Genomic DNA, 21,343 nt, shown 5'->3' with positions numbered 1-21,343 from the left:
ACATAATCATCCAGATTGCAAAATATGACAAGAAAAAAACTGCAGAGTAGATTGAATGGTAAATACAAATATTTATAAAGAAAAGTGAAAGACCAAAGTATGTTATTATATTTTTATTGTTTATAATGTATTATATATAATTTGTTCAAATATATTAGAAGGTTGTTCAGTAGCTTATATTTCAGTACAGTACTTACAGTACATAATCCAAATAAAATGTGACAAGAAAACAAATATACAGAAGATCAGTATTGATGGGAAATAAAAATAAATACAACAAAAAAGGATATTTTGTTCTCTGTAATAAATTCACATTTTATTTAAACATTATTATTATTTTTTGGTTTGCTCAATTTCATATTACTATCTTTGGATGACTTCCATTAACTAATAATTTTTTTTGCAAAAATGAGTGTCAGTGAGTCATTTTGTTAGTCTGTGTGGAGCTGGGTCAGTCCCAAGTGCTGAGCAGTGCATTATCCTCTGTACTTTCGACCCTTTCAGGCAGACTGTATTATCACTGCATTCATGTGTGTTTAAAAGAGGCTTGACGTCAGCGCCTGCGTCATATTGTTTTTCTCTCAAATTGATTAAACTTTCACGTTTCTCTTGGAGCAGTTCCACTCAATTAAAAGTGAGTTGAATTATTAACTCCCTTTGCTGAATATCCAAAATGCTTCTAATGTCCTTATGCAAGTATCCAAAGGCCTCAGGCAGCCTTACAAGCCTCCATTTCCACGTGATAGCAACTTAAAGCTGCCTTTTAAAGGAAACGCACGTTTGTTTGTTTTTGTGAAGATCATACACATAAGCGAAAGCAGCATAAGATTTGAAGGAGTTTCTTTTGGGGAGAAGTTAGTGCAGAAATGCTACTCATGCACGGCCCCTGCCCCAGCATGCATGAGGACAGCAGGGCTCTCTAAAGGGGACAATCCTACTTTATAGGCAGCATAAATAAACAAACATGCAAATAACAACTTTTCTCTGCTTATACTGAAAGTCTTAAGACGTCCTCACACACACATGTAGCTTATTGTTAGTTGGTTTGTAGGCAGCTTCAGTGTCGTGTTAAAAGACATGGGGTGACAAGTATTATTGCAGTACTTCCTGTCGTGTTGTGTTTCGATGCACTAGTGCCAAATATTGATGTTTTTTTTTTTTTATCGAAACAGATGCCATTATGAACTAATGTCCCTACTCAACAGTTGGACTTAGGGTCAAGCTTGGAAAAAAAAATCCATTGATTTTTGGAGGGGTGACATTTACATTGTCAATATGTAAAATGTAATACTGTGGAATTTCTAAGGTAGAACACAATTCTTTTGAGCACGCTCCAGTTTTTTTTCACTTTTTACTCTAAAAAAGAATTCCCATAGAATGAATGGAAAGTCTGTTCCAAGGTCAGATTGTCGCATCAGGGTCTCTTCTCGCCCTTCTTATTTTTGTAACATTCTTACATCCTGGTTCTCTCTGAATAAAGATGCGCATATTTTTTTAAATTTGTCTCAAATTCAGAATTGTACGTCAGGGTCCTTCGACCTTAGAGGTTCCACTATGTTTCAAGTAGCACAGAATTGTCTTATTGCACTATTGTTATTATGGCATCACAATAGTATTATTAGTTCATGTGATAGTCCCTAAAGCTACAAAAGCACAGAAAATGGTGTTTGCTGAAAACATGCAATGAATTAGTAGTAGTATCTGATGCTAAATGAAATCCACCAACTGTACATATTGCTATTGTTCACATCCTATTTGGTTATCTCATATAAAAACAAACAGGTAAGAAAGTGTCTCCTTTTGAAAAGTGTGCAAGCCCCTCTAAAGTCTGTGGGAGTTACAATTAGTTGTCATTCAAGTTCAGGAGAATATGGCTCGTAAGTTTTTTTCATCTTCAAAATTGTGCTCTGGTCTGTACAGTAGAGGCTTTTTTTTCATCATCATCTTTTTTTTGTGCATTGGCACTAGATGGCGCCATTATGACACGAGTGGAAAACAACTCCAGTTGCCAACTGTCTCACAATATGAAACGGAATATGACACTGTATGTCCCTTTTGCTGATGGTAAACGTGCTCTCATGACAATTTAGTCGGAAATCTTGTTTTGTTTTGTTTTTAACAGAAACATGCTGTTATTTTATCCTTCCAACGGAATACACCGCCTCTCGACCAAAGTCAAAATCCAGCTTAATTGTGACACTGATGAGGACAAGACAATAATTGACTAATATTGCATTTGTGGAATATAAGTTTGCTCACAAAAACGTATAAATATGTTCTATTTTAAATATTACAATGGTCCCAAAGACGTATTTATATGTTTTTATGTTGTTGTTTTTTAGAGCATACAGAAGGCTTTGATGCAGCTTCTGAACTGAAGAGGTCGCTTAAAGCAATGGTAGTTATTACAAAAACGGCCAGCAAGTGGCAACAGGGTATAAGAGATCAACCAGGGCCATGTTGCAAATAACTATTTTCCCCACAGAATTGTGAATAATGATGAAACTTAGCTAAATTCTTATGCTAATTGCTGCAAAACAGAAACAAATAGAAATAATGTTTTTTTTCCAGATGAAAGAAACTCTAATCTTTCTTTTGGTAGGTTCCATATTTTTATAGCAATATAACACAATATTATGTGGGCCTTGCAAAATCAGTCAAAATCCAGCAAAGCAGTGAAAATGGCTGGGAGTGAATGCGTTAAGCAGCAAAATCCGCCCGTTTTTATGCATCTCAGGTGAGCAGCCATTTTGCCACTTGCTGACTGAAAATCACATCACAGTTGCTCATGGCTCAGATAACGACCAGTCGTGTTTTTTGAAAGTGAGTCGTGATTGGTTACCCAAGCAACTGTGATGTCATTTTCAGTCAGCAAGTGGCAAAATGGGCAAAAAACCTGAGATGGGTAAAAATGGGTGGATTTTGATGATTCACTCATATTCCACAAACACAATATTAATCAGAATGTCGTGTTTAGACTACCTAGTCGGGGCCCATACAACATATTATAAAGAACATTTTGGGGTTGACATTTAGTGGTTATTTTTTACAACAAAAAAAATATTGCAATTCAATTTTTGTCATTTTTCCCTAAAATGCATTTTTTTAGTGCATTATCCTGCTAGAATTTCACAAGAACAGCCTTTGATTGAGATGACTTGATATCATTGACACGTTATGGCTTAAATTACTGTGTACAACTTTCACACAGATGGTGCCAGTGCTAGGGGGTTATGAGAATTTTTGAAGACAACAAAGAACTCTACCTCAGACAACTGAAGATGGAAGCAGCAGACACAGATCAGGAAGGCCTGATTCAAGGTAAAACATCTTCAACAAACAATTGTCCAGTCCCTGGCGGTCATTTTAAATCACCAAATTGTGACACTAACACATGTACCCAACCAGCACTGGCACCCGTTTAGTGTAAAAGGCGTATCAGAGGCTTTAGTTCCCACTCGGGAATCAAACCACCACATACGGCCGATTAAGCCAAAATATTGCTATTGGGAATTTTCAGCTCAAGTTATTTTTTTCTACCCCCACGTCTTGTTCCCTTTTTGTCTCAATCACAGAAGGCGTGAAGGGAGTCAGATCGGGGACAGAGTATCCGTGGAGACCTGACAGCACTGGTAACTACAGCACATGATGAGGGAGGTGCCGGGGCATCGAGGGAGTTTACGTGACGGGGACGGTTGGATGAGGAAAAATAAATAAGAAGTGCGCTAGCTTGTCACTGGAGGCTGCTCCAGACCTTCCTCCAAGCTCCTTCCTCCATCTTGAGACTTTTTCCTCCTCTTATTACCTGGAAACAAGGTTAACATGCTGACATTTAGTGGCAAACAAAAGGATCTTAATTAATTATGAAGCATTGAATTAAGGTCAAAAGTTCAACTTTGGTTTCATTGGAGCATAACACAATTTCATGAACACACGGGGGGGGGGGGGGGGGGGGTGTTCTGACAAAAGGACCAGCCTCTGGCAATGTGAAGTAAAACTCGGCAACATATCCCTTGACCCAAATCCAAACGAAAGAATAAATAAGTGAGTCATGTCATTCCATAGCCAACAGGGAGCTTAACGTCTGCAAGTAACCATCACAGTAACTCATCATCCGTTGCTAAGCTACGCCAGGCGCAGTTGCCACATCTGACACAAGCAGACGCACAAATTGCTTCATGTGTTCACGGTGGATGTCTCACTCACTCAATTTACGCAGGAGCTTCTTGCCGACGTTCTCTTCTGAGCTGGACAGAGAGCGAGAGCTGATGTAAGGAGAGGTGGATGGCTGAGAGTCTGTAGGCACGTCTGAAAGAAGACACAAAAAAGTAGAGCAGGTTGAATATGTAATTAAATTTTTTATATACTGTATAATATTTTTACACCCTCTATGTTGTTTTATTTGAGTGCATAATATATATATATATATATAATTTATTTTTTTCGAGTATAAAACAGCTCATTCCAATTGTATTTAAAAAATATGAGATCAAATTAATGGAGCTGAATAAATGAAGAATAAATGCTAAAAAATCAAGTAAATAGAGAAATAGATAATTACATTACAAAACTGGCACAAGTAAGTAACATAAAAATATCAAATTAAATGTCTTATAATTACTGCAATGCTTAACAATGTTTATTTAAGCTTATATTCTTTTGCATGTTGACCATTGTGGAAAATTACCCTCCCGTGTGTTGCTTAACAGATATTGGAATCACGATAAAATACAGTAATAATGTACAGTTTGAAAAAACAGTCTATATAAAAAGTCTACACACCCCTGTTCAAAGGCCTGGTTTTTGTGGTGTAAAAGAATGAGACCATCATAAATCATGTCTGAACTTTTTCCACCATTAATATGACCTATAACACATAACTTAATTGAAAAAAAAATTCTTAATAAGGAAGTCAACCTTAAACATTTCTTGACAATAATATGTTATATGTGACCTCACTCGTCTAAACATGACGTTCTGATTAATATTACATTTGTGGAATATGAGTTCATCCAGCCGTTTTTATCCATCTCAGGTGGCGGCCATTTTGCCACTTGCTGTCGACTGAAGATGACATCAATGTTGCTCAGGGCTCAGGTAACCAATCACAGCTCAGCTTCAGAAAACAGGTGAGCTGTGATTGGTTTTTGCCTAAGCCCTGAGCAACTGTTATGTCATCTTCAGTTGACAGTAAGTGGAAAAATGACCGGCACCTGAAATAGATAAAAACGGCTGCATTTTGCTGCTTAACTTTTTTTGTAATAACTACTATTGCTTCAACCGTTCTTTGCTGTTGAGAGGCTGCATCGAAGCCTTCTGTATGGTCTAGCATTAAAAAAAAAACAACAGCATATAAATACGTCTTTGGGACACTTAAAACATTTAAAATATAACTTATTTATACGTTTTTGGGAGCAAATGAGTTAAGAGGGAGAGTAAAAATGAACAACTGAAATAATGTGGTCCCTCTTGTAACTGGGGATGTGGTCAGTCACCATCACTTTTAAATAAGTAATAATAATAATTCACCTGCCACTATTTAAAGTGCCTCTGATTAATCCCAAACGAAATTTCTAAATCAAGAAGCAGATATTATTTAACAATACTGACCGTTTTCTCCATAATTTTCTGGACGATCCTCTTGGATGTAGGGAATCCCATCCATACGGAGGAACACGGTGTCATTGGGACTCCGCTGGCCATCAGATTTGCTGCCTGTGTGAAGAAAGGTGCCAGTCAGCAGAAGAACCAAGACTATTGATTAGCTTTTCATGACCCTTTAAGGTAAAATGATTGTATTTCAAGATGGGTGATTTATCTGGCAGTGTTTTTATGACTCGCAGTGACATTTGTCTCTGTTATTGACAAGCAGTTGAGCCATCTGCTGATTTTTCTTCTTGACACAGAGGGAGTGACATCTATTACACAGCAGAGTACAGATGGCTTGGGGGAAATCCTTTAAGCCTAAAAAAAAAAAAAAGGAGCAGATTGTGCATGCCGCGTTTGTTGAGTTTTGGGAGATGAGTCATAATGGGACTTTGACTTCATCAGATGCTTTATCTGTAAATACCTTATGGTACAATAGTGTGAAAGATAATTAAAGTGGGATTTGAGATGCCCTTCTAAATATACACACGCACTGCCCACCACAATATTAGATGCGATACAAGAGCTGTATCAACAAATCTGTTCTTACATAAGATAATAAAGCTCTGTTTTGCTTGACACTGTCAAAGAGATATTTAATTTAGCATTATGTTTATTATTCCGATTGTATGTAGTTTGCTGTGATTTAGAACTGCACAGCATCTAATCATTTTCCTACAAGCGCAGCAAATCGCAGTACGTTGTGCTGTTTTATTTAAATTGTACTGTTTTTATTCAATTAAAGATAAAATTGTCATTTCATCTTAAGTTGGCCCAGGTGTTGTTTTAGACAACAGAGATTTTTTTTTTTATAGCTAGGTTTATAGGAAAATAAAATCTGCACTGGTACTTATATATAGATTCAAATAAAAATAATTCTATATAGAAATGAAATAAAAGTGTACCTAAATTAAACTTCAGCAGTTCTTTAAAAATTAAATATGAATGTATTGGCCTTACATGTTAAATACAAATACAATGCTGTACTTTCACGTACCACTAGAGGGAGTGTGTGTACTAGTACTAGTTTGTTTTTCCAGAAACTAGATCCAACGAAAAAACTTGTAAAGGATTATTATCTAGCAAAGTACACCAAACATATTTTTGTGAAAATCCAAACTTAAGTTGATATGTAAAACTAAATTGTTCCAAATGTAATCAATAAATGTCTCCAGTTGATGCCACCAAACACTCACATCGAGATCCCCCAACTTACGAACGATACGGTTTCTTTTATTGAGCCTGGAGGTGTTGCGAAGGCCCGCGTGGGGATGTAGCTGAGCGAGGCGTGCCAGTCCCAGGCGGGTGTGGGCGCTGGTGAGGGGGAGGGCGATGCTGTGGGAGCGGGCCTCCACGACGGGGGGCCTCCCTTTAGCGTCTGAGTCCACTGGGTCTGGTGTCTGCGGAGAGCTGTCCATCCGCGTGGCCGTCAGGGCGTTCTGGTAGTGCGTCCTGATTATCTGAGGGAAGGGTCACGGTTTGGAGAAGTATTCAAGCCGTGTTCTAAATGAGTACAAGTTTGTGTTAGTCACCTTGATGACCTGCAGGTCTGTGAGCTGTCGGACCGAGTAGTCCGGTAGGTAAAGCCCTCCCGCTGAAAGCTGACCAATACTCCCGCCGCTTAGCAGCGAGTCTGATTGGTTCAGACCACTGCTGCGAGAGCTGTACCGCTGACCTGCACGGAAAATCAGGAAAAACACTGTAGGAACATGCACAAGAATAATATAAAAAAATTACACAGGGAAAGATATAATATTTTAAGTTGGGAGTGTCAAAATTAGTGTGTTAATTTTGGGTCAATTTAAAGTTCCTTTAACTCCACCATTCTTGTAAACGAGCGATTAATGACCGCCCATTACTTGGAAAGCCAGTACTCGGGGAATTCCAGTCACAACGCAGCAGACATGTCCACGTCAAAATTAAGCAGTAATACATTTAATAATAATGCATATATTTGTGAAGACTAGGGTCAAGATCTTTGTGCAGTTTGTCTTTTTTTTTATTTTATTTATTTTTTACTCGTGACTGCCACCACTGGCCCAAGGCGTAACTGCAGCATCTCAACTATGGAAAGTTAGCAGCTCATGCGTGCAGTGTCGTACGCTAGCTAACACCAATGCTAGCACAACGCCACATGTCCGCTACTCCGCGGGGACGCGCATGATGTCACCCTCCACCACTCCACCTCTCCCCTACCTCAAGAAACTGTGGAGTGTACAGGGTCCGCACACTCTACTATAAAGGGAAGATAAAAGTCGATAGGTGCAGTCAGAGTAAAACAGTCAGGGCTCTACGTACTCATCTGGTTATTGGTGGAGCATGCATGATGTAGAAAAAGCTCTAATATTACCTTTTTAAACGGCACAATGCACCTTTAATATGAAAAGAAAAATGCACTGAGATTTCACCAATGTCTTACAAATGCAATTATGCCATCTAGTGGCAGTAAAAATGATCTCAACACAAATCAGCATCACACTCGTTACAGTACAGTACATCTTTTTTTGATTCTAACTAAATTTTTGAATTATTATGAAATTACTGTATCAATGACTAAAAGATGCAGCCATATTTCTATTAATTTAGCATTTTTCCCCTTTTATGTTAACAAGAGTATGTAACTTAATAAACATTTTATTGTACATTTAGAACAGATATTAAATTAGCGATGGATCGCGAGTTAACTATTTGAAATCATGGGATTAATTACAATTTAAAAAAATATTCGCCTGACACCCCTAATTTTAAGGCACCGCTGCATGTAGCCAACCTACATTATTTTTCACAGTAGAAGATTGAAAGTTTTTATACTTGTGCAGTTTCTGAACTGTGCACTTTTGCAATGTCCCAATCTTTGGATTAAGAGATATTAAAATGAGTTTTTGTAATTGCCTCGGGCCTACCACTGGAATGCAAAATATGTTCGCACACTCTTGAAGACAAAAAGTGCACATATAGGAACTGAGAACCTTTTCTGCTCGCTCGGCAGTCTTAGCCCACATAATCCTAGTCAGGTTGTGTTCTTCCGCTGGGAAATTCTCTCTCAATCTCATCTTCTTAATTACTTTTTTCCCACAGACGCTGTTCGGCTGCACTGCACTTAACTTGAAGGGATTTAGATGTCAATTAGTTCCCCTGTTTATCATTGCTTCTTGTTGCCGCCGTCATCAGCACCATTAGCTCCCGTTGAGGCCCCCCAGTTGACATATATTGACTTGTTATCGAGGATGTACTTACCGATTGGCAGGGGCGGGATGAGGGCTGGCATGCCGTAGTAGGAAAATGCTCCGTTTTCAAATCGAAGGGCCTCCTTTCCGATTTCTACCTCCACCCGTCCCTGCAACGTCAGCAGTTTTCATATCACCACCACGTCAACACAGAATTCAATTGATCAGCCCACACAAGAAATATTTCATCAACATTGTACATGCAATATTGAGCATTTGTACCCCGAAAAAGAAATGTCCTGTGGGCAGCAGAAAACATACATGACTCGCTCAAGGACTTTTTTTTTTTTTAAAGATAAACCTAAAATGCACTCTAACCTCGAAAAGGGACATTCCCTAAACTTTTATACTATATGAATTTCCTGGTTCATTGAAAACTGATCAAATAAAAGTCCACTTCATTTTGCTGTTGACATTTTGACATCTTGAGACCAAGACAGAGAGCAAATAATTGATCAGCAGTGTTACCGTGTCATCAGCAAGTTGCAAGCGAGAGACTGGAAGAGTCGCAGAAAGTGGACGTCTTTGGAAATGTGTTGGTTGGTCACCAGTTTTTACTACTAAAACATTGAGCAATTGCATTCAAAAGTTTAGTGGTTGAATTAGGTTCACCTGTAAAGGTTATAGTGCATTATGGGTTCGTTGTGGCAGCCCAATAGTTTTTATGAGAAGAGTACTAGAATGTTTTTATTTTTTATTTTTTTACAATTAATAAAACGTGTGATTAACGGCAAGTTAACTATGAAAAAATGCAATTAAACACTACTTATAAAACATATAATCTGATAATATGGTATCTATATCTAATATGACTAGAATGTCACTTAATGGAGCGCAGACCTCTTCCAAGGCTGAACTGCTAACAAAAATATTTGTTTATTCCCAAGCTATTTTCTTTGTGATGGAAGGTGAATAAGAAAAGAAAAACGCCATTATCACGATGGGGGTGGGGGGTTGTTTTAGGGGAGATTGTATATTCTTGATCCTCTGTGAGGATCTGAGTGGAGATCAGACATCTGAAATACTTTTTAAAATAGAGTGTTTTTTTCCCCAATTAGATTATTGTATTGTTTTCATTTTTCTTTGGTGGGGTGCTGTGATATTTATAATATACAAAATGTATTGGCTGAAGTTGGGAAACAGTGTATTAGTGGGTGGTCGTGTTCAAAACAGTTTACACTTCAAAACTGACTGCTGTGAAAATGGTCACTAAAACCACGAAACTACTTTTCATATGATTTTCTGCTAAACTCAGCACGTTTACCTGCAAGATGAGGACAAAGTAATCGACGGGTTTGTTCCTCTGGAAGAGGTAGTGCTGAGCAGCGTGTTTGTTCTTGGGGTTGAACTTGAGTTCTTGCACCACACTGGGATGCTTGATGAGACGGAGCAGGATCTTCTCTGACAGGTGACACGGCCTGAACGGCTCCACCTCTGACAGTGGGAGACACAAACGCGCACGCAGCAATATGGGAGGGTGAGGGGGAAAAACACCATTGCTTTTTGTTCTCGCCTCCCTCTGTCCTATCTCACATAGCAACTGTTAAGGTTGCTGTCATCAATTTGTTATTGTTTGTCCCTTCTCAAAATAAATACCAACAGGTATAAAACTTTTGGTCAAATTGAGAAAGTTTTGCCCTTGGTGACGTTCCACTTATGCGCAATTCCACAGGTCCCCATCTGGATCACATGACCTACCTGTAGCCAAAAAGCGATGTGTTGCCAGCAACAACTGCGGCGAGATCTTCACATTCAGCTCATTTTCTGCCACTTTGAAGATGGAAAAGTCCTGCTGTTTCCTCTCGTAGTGCGATACTCGCCTTTTGGTCCGATTATCAGCTGCGAAACACACGGCCAAGCCAGGTATTTAAACGTGTTTTCTCTTTTTACTCACACTAAATAGGTTTTAGTCATGGGTTTCTTTGGATTGCATTGGATTATCCGCACGCATATCTGATTGATAAATACTAATCCTCCGCAGATGCGAAGGTATTTAATATATTACATTCGCTCAAAGGAATCATAACTGCTTCAATGACAGCTGGTGCCATTAAGACATAAGCTCCTCTTTACTGTATGTATAATTACTGAATGTGCACCCACAAATGACATGCAATTAAACAGTTTTTTTCCCCCAAGTGGTATGAAAGAAAGCCCATGTGAGATTAGCATTTTTATTCCAGGCAATTAAAGGATTATGGTGATTTCACTTATTTCATTATGTATAAGTAGTGAGCTGTGAACAACAGGGGTGAGAGCATGGAATCAATAGATTAATGAGGTGTTTGATTATGCGTTGAATTATTCATAGAAAATGCAAACATCTGCTAAAAATAGCCTACAGGAAATATTGCTACACCCTCGCTTTTCAGTGATATATGCTATAGCGAACTGAAACGTTATTCTGGCACATCAAATATGACTTTTTTTTGTATGTATCACACATTTTTGAGAGGATATGTCTATCTAAGTATTTGTATTCACGTAAATACTTATGTAAGGGTGAAGTACATGTTGCGTATTTTAAAACGTCTGCTAGCTTAATGCTAACACAAAATACAAAACACCATATATAGTCTAACAAATAGATTCGGTGCTGTGTTGCAGTGCTATTATAACTCTGTAAACAAACTGATAATTGAACATAAACATATACATACATATAATATAACAGTACTCATAAGCATAACAACTAAACTAATGACAACTTACTGAGTCCCCTAGTGAAACATTTCCTATATGTCTGAGCATGGAAGAAATTACATTTAAAATTAAATTAAACCACTTGAGCGTACTATAACCTGGGATTATGAGTAGCATGTTGCTTCACCAAATCATTAGTCAGGTTTCCATCTAATTGTTTAAAAAATTTTAAGCGAATTTACTGAAAATGCGCAAAACGGACATGCGGCTTATGCCCGTTTCCATCAGTTCTTCTTTTGCGATAGGGGACTCCGCCGCTGTAGGTGGCGGTATATACCATAGAGATGTGATCCACCAGTAATTAAAAAAAAAAAGAAGACCAGGAAGCGACTGCGCCGTGCGATAACGTTGTATGAGTTTGCTTTTGTAATTTTTGATAAATTGCAGCGTTTCTTTGCTGTTTTCCATCTAAAATAGCATTAATATTCGTCTGTTTCGTCGTCCCCCCATACATACCTTACTTTATCGTCCGCCATTGCTTTGGCACTACAAACATACGTAAAACGTAATATCTGGTCAAAACGTGCAACGTATATCCGGTCTTGCCAGTGGTTATTCGCAAACGCTGTTTCCATAGCCAAAATTAGCATTTTCCTTTTTTCGATACGCTTCAAAATCTACCCCCTTGAAGCGTAAAAACTTTTATGCAAATTTTGGGCCCTTTTTCGAATTTCTGGCGTTTGCATTCAGTTTTATTTTTGCATTTCTTGAAAATTAAAATTAAAGATTGGTGGATGGAAATCCAACTACTAACTCATGTGCTCCCAAAAACATATAAATACGTTCTATTTTTATTACCAGTGTCCCAAAGAGATATTTATACGTTTTTTATGTTGTTGTTTTTTAAATGCTAGAACATACAGAAGGTTTTGATGCAGCCTCAGAATTGAAGAGAATGGTTGAAGCAATGGCAGTTATTACAAAAACGGCCAAAAGGTGGCAGCAGAGTATAATAGATCAACCAGGGCCATGTTGCAAAAGGCTCTTTTCCCCACTGTTTTAAACAGATTTGTGAATAATGATTAAACATAGCGATATTCTAATGCTAATTGTTGCAAAACGGAAACAGAAATAGATTCTAATCTTTCTTTTGGTAGGTTGCTTTTATAGCAATAGAACACAATATTCTGTGGACCTTGCAAAATCAGTCAAAATCCAGTAAAACAGCCGGGAGCGAAGGGGGTTGCTTCAGTGAAAATGGCTTGAAATGAATGAGTTAAAAGCAGTTGGAAACAGAACTAATTAATTTCTTGCATGCTGGTGTTCATCTTTCATATGTACGTACTATAAAGATCTGTCTCGTCCACAATCTCAGACTTGATGATCTCTTCGATGACATCCTCCAGGGTGACGATGCCCATCACCTCATAGAAGGGGTCTCCCTCACCCTCGTTGTTGACCCGCTGCACCACAGCCAGGTGGGATTTGCCTGCATTGAACACCAAAGAAAGATGATACTGTAAGAGTATATTTGTGCATTTCAATAGCTGTGCATGCCTGTTCTTACGAGAATGTACTGGTAATAGGATTTCGTGCAAAAAAAACAAACCCAAAACAGGATCGCATTGCAGACTATTTTTTACTATTTATTAGGAAGAACGTAGCCATTTTTTTTTTAAATATGAAGAGCTAACAATTTTGACTATGAAATAGAAAAATAAGTATAAAAATAGTATAATATAATTTGTAACAATTTGTAAAAAAATATATATATCATAATAAATATAATATTTCATTGTCATTTTTAAATTGTATTATTTGTGATTGAAAACATTTTAATGTGGTGTCTTTATATTCATTATTATTATTATTATTATTGTAAAGGTAAACTAGTAAACTTTGGTGTGCCACAGGGATTAGGTTTATGTCCACTACGTTTCTCAATGTACATAAAGGAATTAAGATGGATGGATGGATTTAATTACTATTATTTAATGAAAAGCAGCAAATATCTACTATACTATTTATTCATTCATCTCAGGGACAAACTGTGACTGTCATAAATTTCAGTAACATTCTTGACTGCCGTGCGGTTCTCAATGTAAGAAATTAACACCTTAACAGGTGAGATGGACAAAAGTATTGGGACATCACTGGGACCTTACTGCTGTGCAATTTTTTTGTTATTTTTTAGTTTAGTATTTTTGCCTCAAATGTTCCAAACGCCATCCTCCAGACTGACTTTGAGGTTTCAATTACAGTCATGGACGAAATGATTGGCACCCCTGGAATTTTTCCAGAAAATACAGCATTTCTCCCAGAAATAGTTGCAATGACAAATGTTTTTGGTATCAATGTGTTTCTGTCTTTGATGTGCACTGGAAAAACACAAAAAAAAAGCTAAAGAAAAAAGCTGACATTGACACAATTTTACCCAGAATGCAAAAACTGGGCTGGACAAAATTGTTGGCACCCTCAACTCAAAATTTGGTTGCACACCCCTTGGAAGAAAATAACTGAAAGCAATCACTTTCTATAACCATCAACAAGTTTCTTGCACCTCTCCGATGGAATTTTGGACCACTTGTAAACTGCTCCAGGTATCTCATATTTGAAGGCTATCTTGCAACAACAATTTTGAGATCTCTCCAAAGGTGTTCAATGGGATTTAGCACGAGATTAATCGATGGCCACTTCAGAACTCTCCAGCGCTTTGTCTCCAACTATTTCTTGGTGCAATTTAAGGTATGTTTTGAGTCATTGTCCTGCTGGAACCCCCATGACCTATATATATATATCACATATGTGAGCTCGCACATGATATTCCTCCAATTCCTTCATTCCTCCAATTCCATTATTCCTTCTGTGACTCAGACAAGACGTCATTGGATATTTGAGGGATTAGCCTGGAGATGCTTTGGCACTTTGGGAAGATTTGGCTGCCCTTACGTAAAGCATTATTACGCAATCAGTCTGGGGATGGCTGCATCTGCCACCTCTGTGGTTAAATATCATCCAAAGGCTATGTGACACCATGGGGTCAACATAGTCAAGCATTATAAGCATGAATACGCACAATAGTCAAAACATGCCGCATGCACAAAAAATAGATTTTTTTATTTATGTTGTCCAAATAGGTTATCTAACCAGTCGCCAATAGAGACTCAGACACATATCTAACCTCCAGTGAGCCAGTTTGTTTGAGATTTAAGGCGATCTCTGGTGAGGAATCAAACCATTTAATCCTCTCGAGCAGGGGTGGGCAACCTGTGGCCCGTGAACTGTAGACGACCCACAAGAACATTTGGAGGGTCCCTTTGGGGAATTCTCAAGACAAATCGAACCTCAGAGGAACAGCTGTAAAACTAGCAATTAATCCACAAATTCTGATAGTGTGTAATGTGGAATAAAACGTGCTGATTGACAGACTGCTTAAAGTCAATGTGAATATGGTTGAGGTGATGATGTCAGCCTGTCAAAATAGCTCAGGTGAGTCAGGCGTGGATGTGCCCTCATAGCTGCTGATGTGACCGAGCACTGCATTACATCACTCGTGTGTTACATAATACCCTTGCAGAACAACACACACACACACTCACACAGTCGCACACATGCCCCGAGTGAAACCGGGTCGAATGCGAATGTCTCTTTTGCGAATTGTTCTGCTCGCTCCACCAGTTTGCAGGGCTCCCCTCCCAGAATGCATTGTTGTGTGAACATCACATTACGTTCACTGTCGCTCGTAATGTAATCCCTGCATTAGACATATACATTATGAGAACCAGGAGGCTTCAATTTGATTCACTCTTTCTGTTTTTTAATATTGGGATGCGATACGATGCTGAGGAAAACATGTTTTTTTTGGGCCGTATAAGAAAAAAGTGGAATTGCACGTCCACTACAATAGGTGGCAGTACTGCTCTCATTGAGTTTTTATTTATTAATTAATTAATTAATTAATTAATTTCAGGCAAAACAGTCAGCCGTGCTAACCAATAGGCTACTGTTTTGTATTATGATTAAACTTTTAAATGTTCATTTCTCTCATGAAATTTAAAATTTATCATCACCTTTTCTACTGACTAAGCAAAGTCATGTGAGTCTACTTTACAATTTATTATTATAAATGTTTACATTACCACGTTACCTTTTTTTTTTAAGCTCTCCAAGTACTTGGATCATGACCAATGGTAAAATACTAAAATTAGTTAGTTCTTAGAAGGCTCAAATGTTTATCAAAATGTGACAGTTGTTTTAGTCGGTATATTTAATATTATTCAAAGTCATTGTAATATTGTGTAAAAAACTAAAACATTAACACTGTAAAATATTTTCCAACTCAAAAATTGGTAAGTTACATAAAACTGTACCTAATTAATATATATATTTTTTAATATTAATATAAAAAGATTATATGTAAAAGTTGTTGTTAAAAAAAAAAAATAACTGTACTTGGACAGTGATTCATTTGGGTAACACTAGAGGGAGCCCATGTTCCACTAGCCATTCAAATAGCACACTTTTGCCTACCGAATGTGGTCCCTTGTCACATAAAGTCATAATTTGTCCAAAATTAACGCTTCAGTTATTGTCAGAAATGACACATAATATTAAATCTACTATTCAAATGTATCAACAATGCAACAGAAAAAATAAACAACTACAGAATATTTTATTTTAAAATGCTTGTAAAATGTTTGACACATTTGTAAATAATGTTGTATTATTTTAATCAGAATGTCAAAGGCTAAATTGTTGACACAGCACTCGTATCAGATCTCGTTATATTATGCTGACGTACCTAATTAGTCGTCTATTGAGTGTGCATGATTGTGCAGGCAGGTTTTGCTGGTGACATTTCCTCTCACTTCCGCCGTATGACCGACCCCAGTAATCCCAGTGTGACATTCCCACAGCAGGACTGCCTGAGCAGTTGGAGCTTTTAATTCATCAAAGTATGAAGGAAGCCGCCAGACAGGAAGGGGAAAAGGTTGGAGTTGAATTTTTCATGATTGCTCTGCCGACTTGAATGGCAACCACCCGCGGAGTGCAAGATGGAGAAAGAAAAAAGCTCTTCATAGTCAGACCTGCGAGCTGGCGGGTCAGCAGACCAAAAGCTATCCATCATAATCCTGAGCGGGATGAAGCAATGGACCTCCTGACCTGTGAGTGGCAATGTCATTTATGATCCTCTCCCCAAAGTCAACATGTCTCCCTTCACATAATAATCAGCCTGCTGAAGCTTTCACTGGCACCCTATTATGAGTCCAAAAACACACACTTTTTCCTAGCCTAATGGCATATTTGCCCACATTATTTTTAACTTCCTGTTACCAGATCAATTTAAAAAAAATAACACTGTTTAATGAAAATTTTATCTTTTTCCTTTTCAACAGCTCCACTAACTTTCTTCTTCAATCATAATCTGTTTTTAAAAAGGAAAAATAGATCCCAATGATATTGTTCATTATATAAACAGAGTAATAACACGTATTGAGTTAAACCATTTGTACATAATTTAGTGCTGCAATCCAATCCTTCCAATCAGTAGGCAATAAATAGTCATGCAGACACAAATTAAGAATAATACTATAGCCCACGACCTAACAAATTTTTCATAAAAGATAAAGATTATATGGGTGTGAGTATTGCTATATTATCTGTCAACGTGTTCATAAACAGCAACTATCAATGCTAAGCGTTAGCATTACCCATTAGCATTCATGGGTCATCCTGCATTGTTTGTTAGCATTAAGCTAGGTGAACTTTTCTATGGCAAAGCTATAATGGGGGTTTCCTACAAATGTTTCAACAACAAAAAATGTCAGCGAATTTAGTGAACCATCACAGAGTATAAAGCATTGAATTTCGAATTGTTATGTTTTGGTTTTCTGGTGTTTCCTGTTTCTGATTTCTCCCTTGCAGTTGCTGGGGAAACAGCTGGAGGGCGGATCCTGCCAACACACCTGCTGCCCATTAGGCCTGGCAGCAACAGAGAGGAATGTTGGGTTATTGCTCCGTGACGCTACTCACCATACATGACGTTTTGATACTGCTACTTTTCAAGCGGCAATCTTTCTTGGTGTTGTGGACACCACTAGTAATAAGACTAGTAGCGTTTTTCTTTAATCGACTTTGTATGCTACACTCCTCTCTGTTTTATCCGCCCTCCGGTGTGATTTTGTGTTTTCTTGTTTTTGCCCACGACGTACACCTTTTTGTCGTCAGCGCCTTTTGTTGAGCAACCTTTTGTCCACGTGCTGTGCGCTTTTTGTTGGTTTATTAAAATTGAGTGACTTTCGCCCTGGCTCAGTCTGCTCTTTTCTTTTGGGGTCCAACAAACACAACCCATTCGTGACACGAATTTCTGATATTTTGGAAAAAACAAATGGCGTATTCGTATCGCCTGTGACTATAAACCAGGCAGATTGTTATAGTAGTCAAATGACATTTCATCACATTTTGAAATGAAATTAATTCTCTCAAATCAAATTACAACCATCCAAAATGCAATGCTTCGGATTGATCCCTCTTCTGACCTCAAAGCGTTCAAGGCCAATGTAAACAACAACAACAACAATTACGCAGTCAGTCCAAATCATGTTTGATTACGTGGTGCTACTTCAAATAACTACTTTATGAAATAAATGTTTATGATTGTCAGAAAATTCGGCTTGCACTCTTCTCTTGCAGCATTAGACGCCATTTTTGCTTGTGATGTAATCTCTGAATTGTCAATAGTCAAAATTAGCATTTCCTTTTATTGATAGAGTAAGCTGAAAAATCCACCCCCACCAATCGTAAAAACTTTTTTTGTGTGCACATTTTAGGCTTTTCCATTCAGGTTTATTTTCGCAATTCTTGAAAATTCTAATAAATTGGGTTTCCATCCACCAATTTTTTTTTGTATCTGTTTTTTCTACAATGGTGTGAAATTCTCTTTTGATGTTTATTGTGATGGTAAACTTGAACTGTGAGTGTTAAACAGCTTGAAGCCTCTTTTTTTGATGAATAGTTCACTAATTGCTGAAATCCTGCTTATTGTGAAAGTTGAATTGAGTTCACTACCACCATACCTGGTCACTCGTATCTCACCATAAGTCAGATGGGATAACATCCAGCTATGTGACACAAAATGGATGCACCTAATGTGTTCGATTGATAAATCCCGACAGGCCGTATTTCATCACGCTGACTCTGTAACCCCTGCTTGAACCCTCTCGGTTTGACACTGTTTCACATTTCACATCTGGCCCTCTCCTTAGGGATGAAACGTGCTTCATGGCCACGGCCTACTGTGAGCTTAACACGGCAGCACATCTCCTCTCGTATTTTGGTGTGTTTTTAACTACACGTGCACACTTCAAAGACTACTCACACCATAGGTGGTGAGAGCCCCAGAATGGTAAGCAGAGCATATGGCGCCTTAAAAGCCAAGCAGCACCGCCTTCCTAATAGTCTGGCGGCCTGGGATTGATCCAAGAGGAGCAGGATTCACCCCGGTGTTCAATTACCTCGTTTGAATTCCTCCAGCATCACATCCAGCTTGGTGTCGTTGAACACGCAGTGCATGGGGTGCTTGTAGAACTCGGTGATGGTCTTGAGCGGGGTGCAGTCGTCGGGGTCCACGAAGGCCAGGTCCTTGACGAACAGGATGTCCACGATGTTGGACCGCTCGTTCTCGTAAACGGGGATCCTGGTGAAGCCGCTCTGCATCACGTCCGACATGGTGCCGAAGTCCAGCGCGGCGTCCGAGGACAGCATGTAGCAGTCGGACAGAGGGGTGAGCACATCCTCCACCGTCTTGGTCCTCAGCTCCAGAGCCCCTTGGATGATGTTGAGCTCCTCCTTGACCAGGTCGTGGTACGGGTCGGTGACGCGCAGCATGGCCACCAGCTTCTCCCGCGTGTAGAAGCTGGAGATCTCCTGGTGGAGCAGGAAGTCCAGGATCTTGGAGACCGGGTAGGCGATGGGCAGAAAGAGGAGCATGAGGAGCCGGGTGGCGCACAAGGTCTTGGACGCGATGGCGAGGCTGTGCCGGGACGCCACCGAATGAGGCAGGATCTCCCCTATGAAGAAAATCCCCAACGTGCAGGTTGCGGTGGAAAGCGCGGTCATCCCCAAAATCTGACACATCCACACCACGAAGCAAGTGTTAGTGAGGACGTTACCCAGCACCACGGTGCACAGGATGTAGTTGCCATGTTTGCGCACGGACTCGATCTTCCTCGCGTACTTCTGCTCCTTCACGGTGCCGCTGTTCTGCAGGACCCGCAGCTCCACGGGGTCCAGCGCCAGCATGCTGATGTTGAGCCCGCTGCACAGTGCGGAGAGTCCCAAGAGCAGCACGGAAACGCCGGCTTGCAGCCACGCGTCCGCCTCGGCGGGTCTCTCCACCACCGCCAACCAAAAGTCTCGAGTGTCGAAGTGTTCCCATTTGACGCCGTCGAAGGCGCACATGGAGTAATACTTGACCGCCTCGCCTCGGCGCAGGTGCTTGGCGAGGAGCTCCACGAGCACCGAGTTGTGGCTGGAGGCGGATCGGAACGAGCCCAGCAGCTCAATATCAGAACTCCGGGCGCTCTCCTCCTCGCACGGGTTCCCGCTGGAGCGACCCGCATCCCTGTCCGGTTCCTCAATGAAGGCGATCCACGGTGCAGCGGGAGCCGCCTCGGCCGCCCCGCTGCGGTTCACACGGGGATGCTCCGTGTAGTAAACCCGTAAAACGAAGCGAGTCCCTTCTGTGGCTCTCAGGACGCCGTCCTGCACGGACAGCTCGCCGCTTTGGGTGTCCTCCGGCCGGACGCCGAGCAGAGCCGCGGCGGGGGCTGCAAGCCACGAGAAGAAAAGGAGGAGGAGGAGGAGGAGAGGATGCAGGATGCGGCAGGGAGCAGCATCCGCAGCCATCATGCTGAACGAAGGACGTAGGGGGCAAAGCTGGCAGGGTCACGTGGTTTGCAGACGGAGCCGCATATCCACGGAGTGCAGCCGTGGGTATGTCACAGTAAACATGCACCGCAGCCTTTAAATATACATGACACGCCGCGTGACGTCTCCTTCCCTTTCTGCCGCTTGCTAAAAATAGAATCAGAGGGGCATGCCACACGCCACATCTCATTACTAGTAACACCCATAATAAAATAATAAAATAATAAAATAATAAAATAATAAAATAATAAAATAATAAAATAATAAAATAATAAAATAATAAAATAATAAAATAATAAAATAGGGGGGGAAACGATCAAGCGATATCTGTATGTAATGCTCAAATTTACCACCAGATGGTAGCATTGTCACTATTTCAAACAAAACTGCTTTGACTTAACAGGCATGTCTTTACAAATCACATGACTGAGGTTCTGAAGTGTCAGTGAAGTGGAAGTACTTAAGTACTGTACAAGTACACGCTATTGAGTACAAGTGCTTAAGTACAAATGAGTAAGAAGTACTAAAACACTTTAAATCACAACCATTTATATAATCTTTAACGTAAAAAAACCCAATGACAACATAATGACTTAAATGTTTCTTCCCCGTCTTTAGGTAACTTGTATTTTAACAAAATACAATAACACCCTAAGTTTTATTTATGCTTCATGTACTGTATTGGTGAAAGAAATAACACAAATAAACAGATGAACCATTTGCTTGAAAAAAAAATGTAATCACTTTTTTTTTTACATAGAACTACACTATAGAATATTTAATACACTATAGAATATATCAAACACATAATTTTAAAACTATTTATTATTATTATTATTATTGTTTTAACATGTTTTCATATATATATATATATATATATATATATATATATATATATA

The 21,343-nt window shown here is 39.3% G+C and overlaps 1 protein-coding gene across 1 annotated transcript; it reads right to left on the bottom strand.

Moving 5' to 3' along the window:
- Positions 1-98: 98 nt before the first annotated feature.
- cnnm1 (cyclin and CBS domain divalent metal cation transport mediator 1) lies at positions 99-20,552 on the bottom strand. The gene is made up of 10 exons (XM_086092490.1): positions 19,031-20,552; positions 12,862-13,005; positions 10,572-10,712; positions 10,138-10,307; positions 8,884-8,983; positions 7,179-7,321; positions 6,863-7,106; positions 5,611-5,715; positions 4,207-4,308; positions 99-3,805 (listed from the first exon to the last, which is right to left on the bottom strand). Exons 1-10 carry the CDS (start codon positions 20,424-20,426, stop codon positions 3,726-3,728), a joined length of 2,625 nt encoding a protein of 874 aa, XP_085948616.1. The 5' UTR covers positions 20,427-20,552; the 3' UTR covers positions 99-3,725.
- Between the last annotated feature and the right edge of the window lie 791 nt (positions 20,553-21,343).

The sequence above is a fragment of the Leptonotus elevatus genome, chromosome 13 (genome assembly GCF_054856555.1).
Source record: "Leptonotus elevatus isolate MCC_2025b chromosome 13, RoL_Lele_1.0, whole genome shotgun sequence".
Lineage (NCBI taxonomy): Eukaryota > Metazoa > Chordata > Actinopteri > Syngnathiformes > Syngnathidae > Leptonotus > Leptonotus elevatus.
Note: the sequence above shows the minus strand (reverse complement) of the source record. Positions and strands in the feature narration are given on the sequence as shown.

What these genes read in the sequence shown, in the direction of transcription:
- cnnm1 (XM_086092490.1), bottom strand. Translation starts at nt 20,426, where the DNA reads ATGATGGCTGCGGATGCTGCTCCCTGCCGCATCCTGCATCCTCTCCTC. An exon ending in CAGACCTGCAGGTCATCAAG is followed by an intron (nt 7,107 to 7,178) that starts GTGACTAACACA and finishes CCCTTCCCTCAG; the next exon opens with ATAATCAGGACGCACTACCA. An exon ending in GAAGCTCCTGCGTAAATTGA is followed by an intron (nt 3,806 to 4,206) that starts GTGAGTGAGACA and finishes CCTTGTTTCCAG; the next exon opens with GTAATAAGAGGAGGAAAAAG.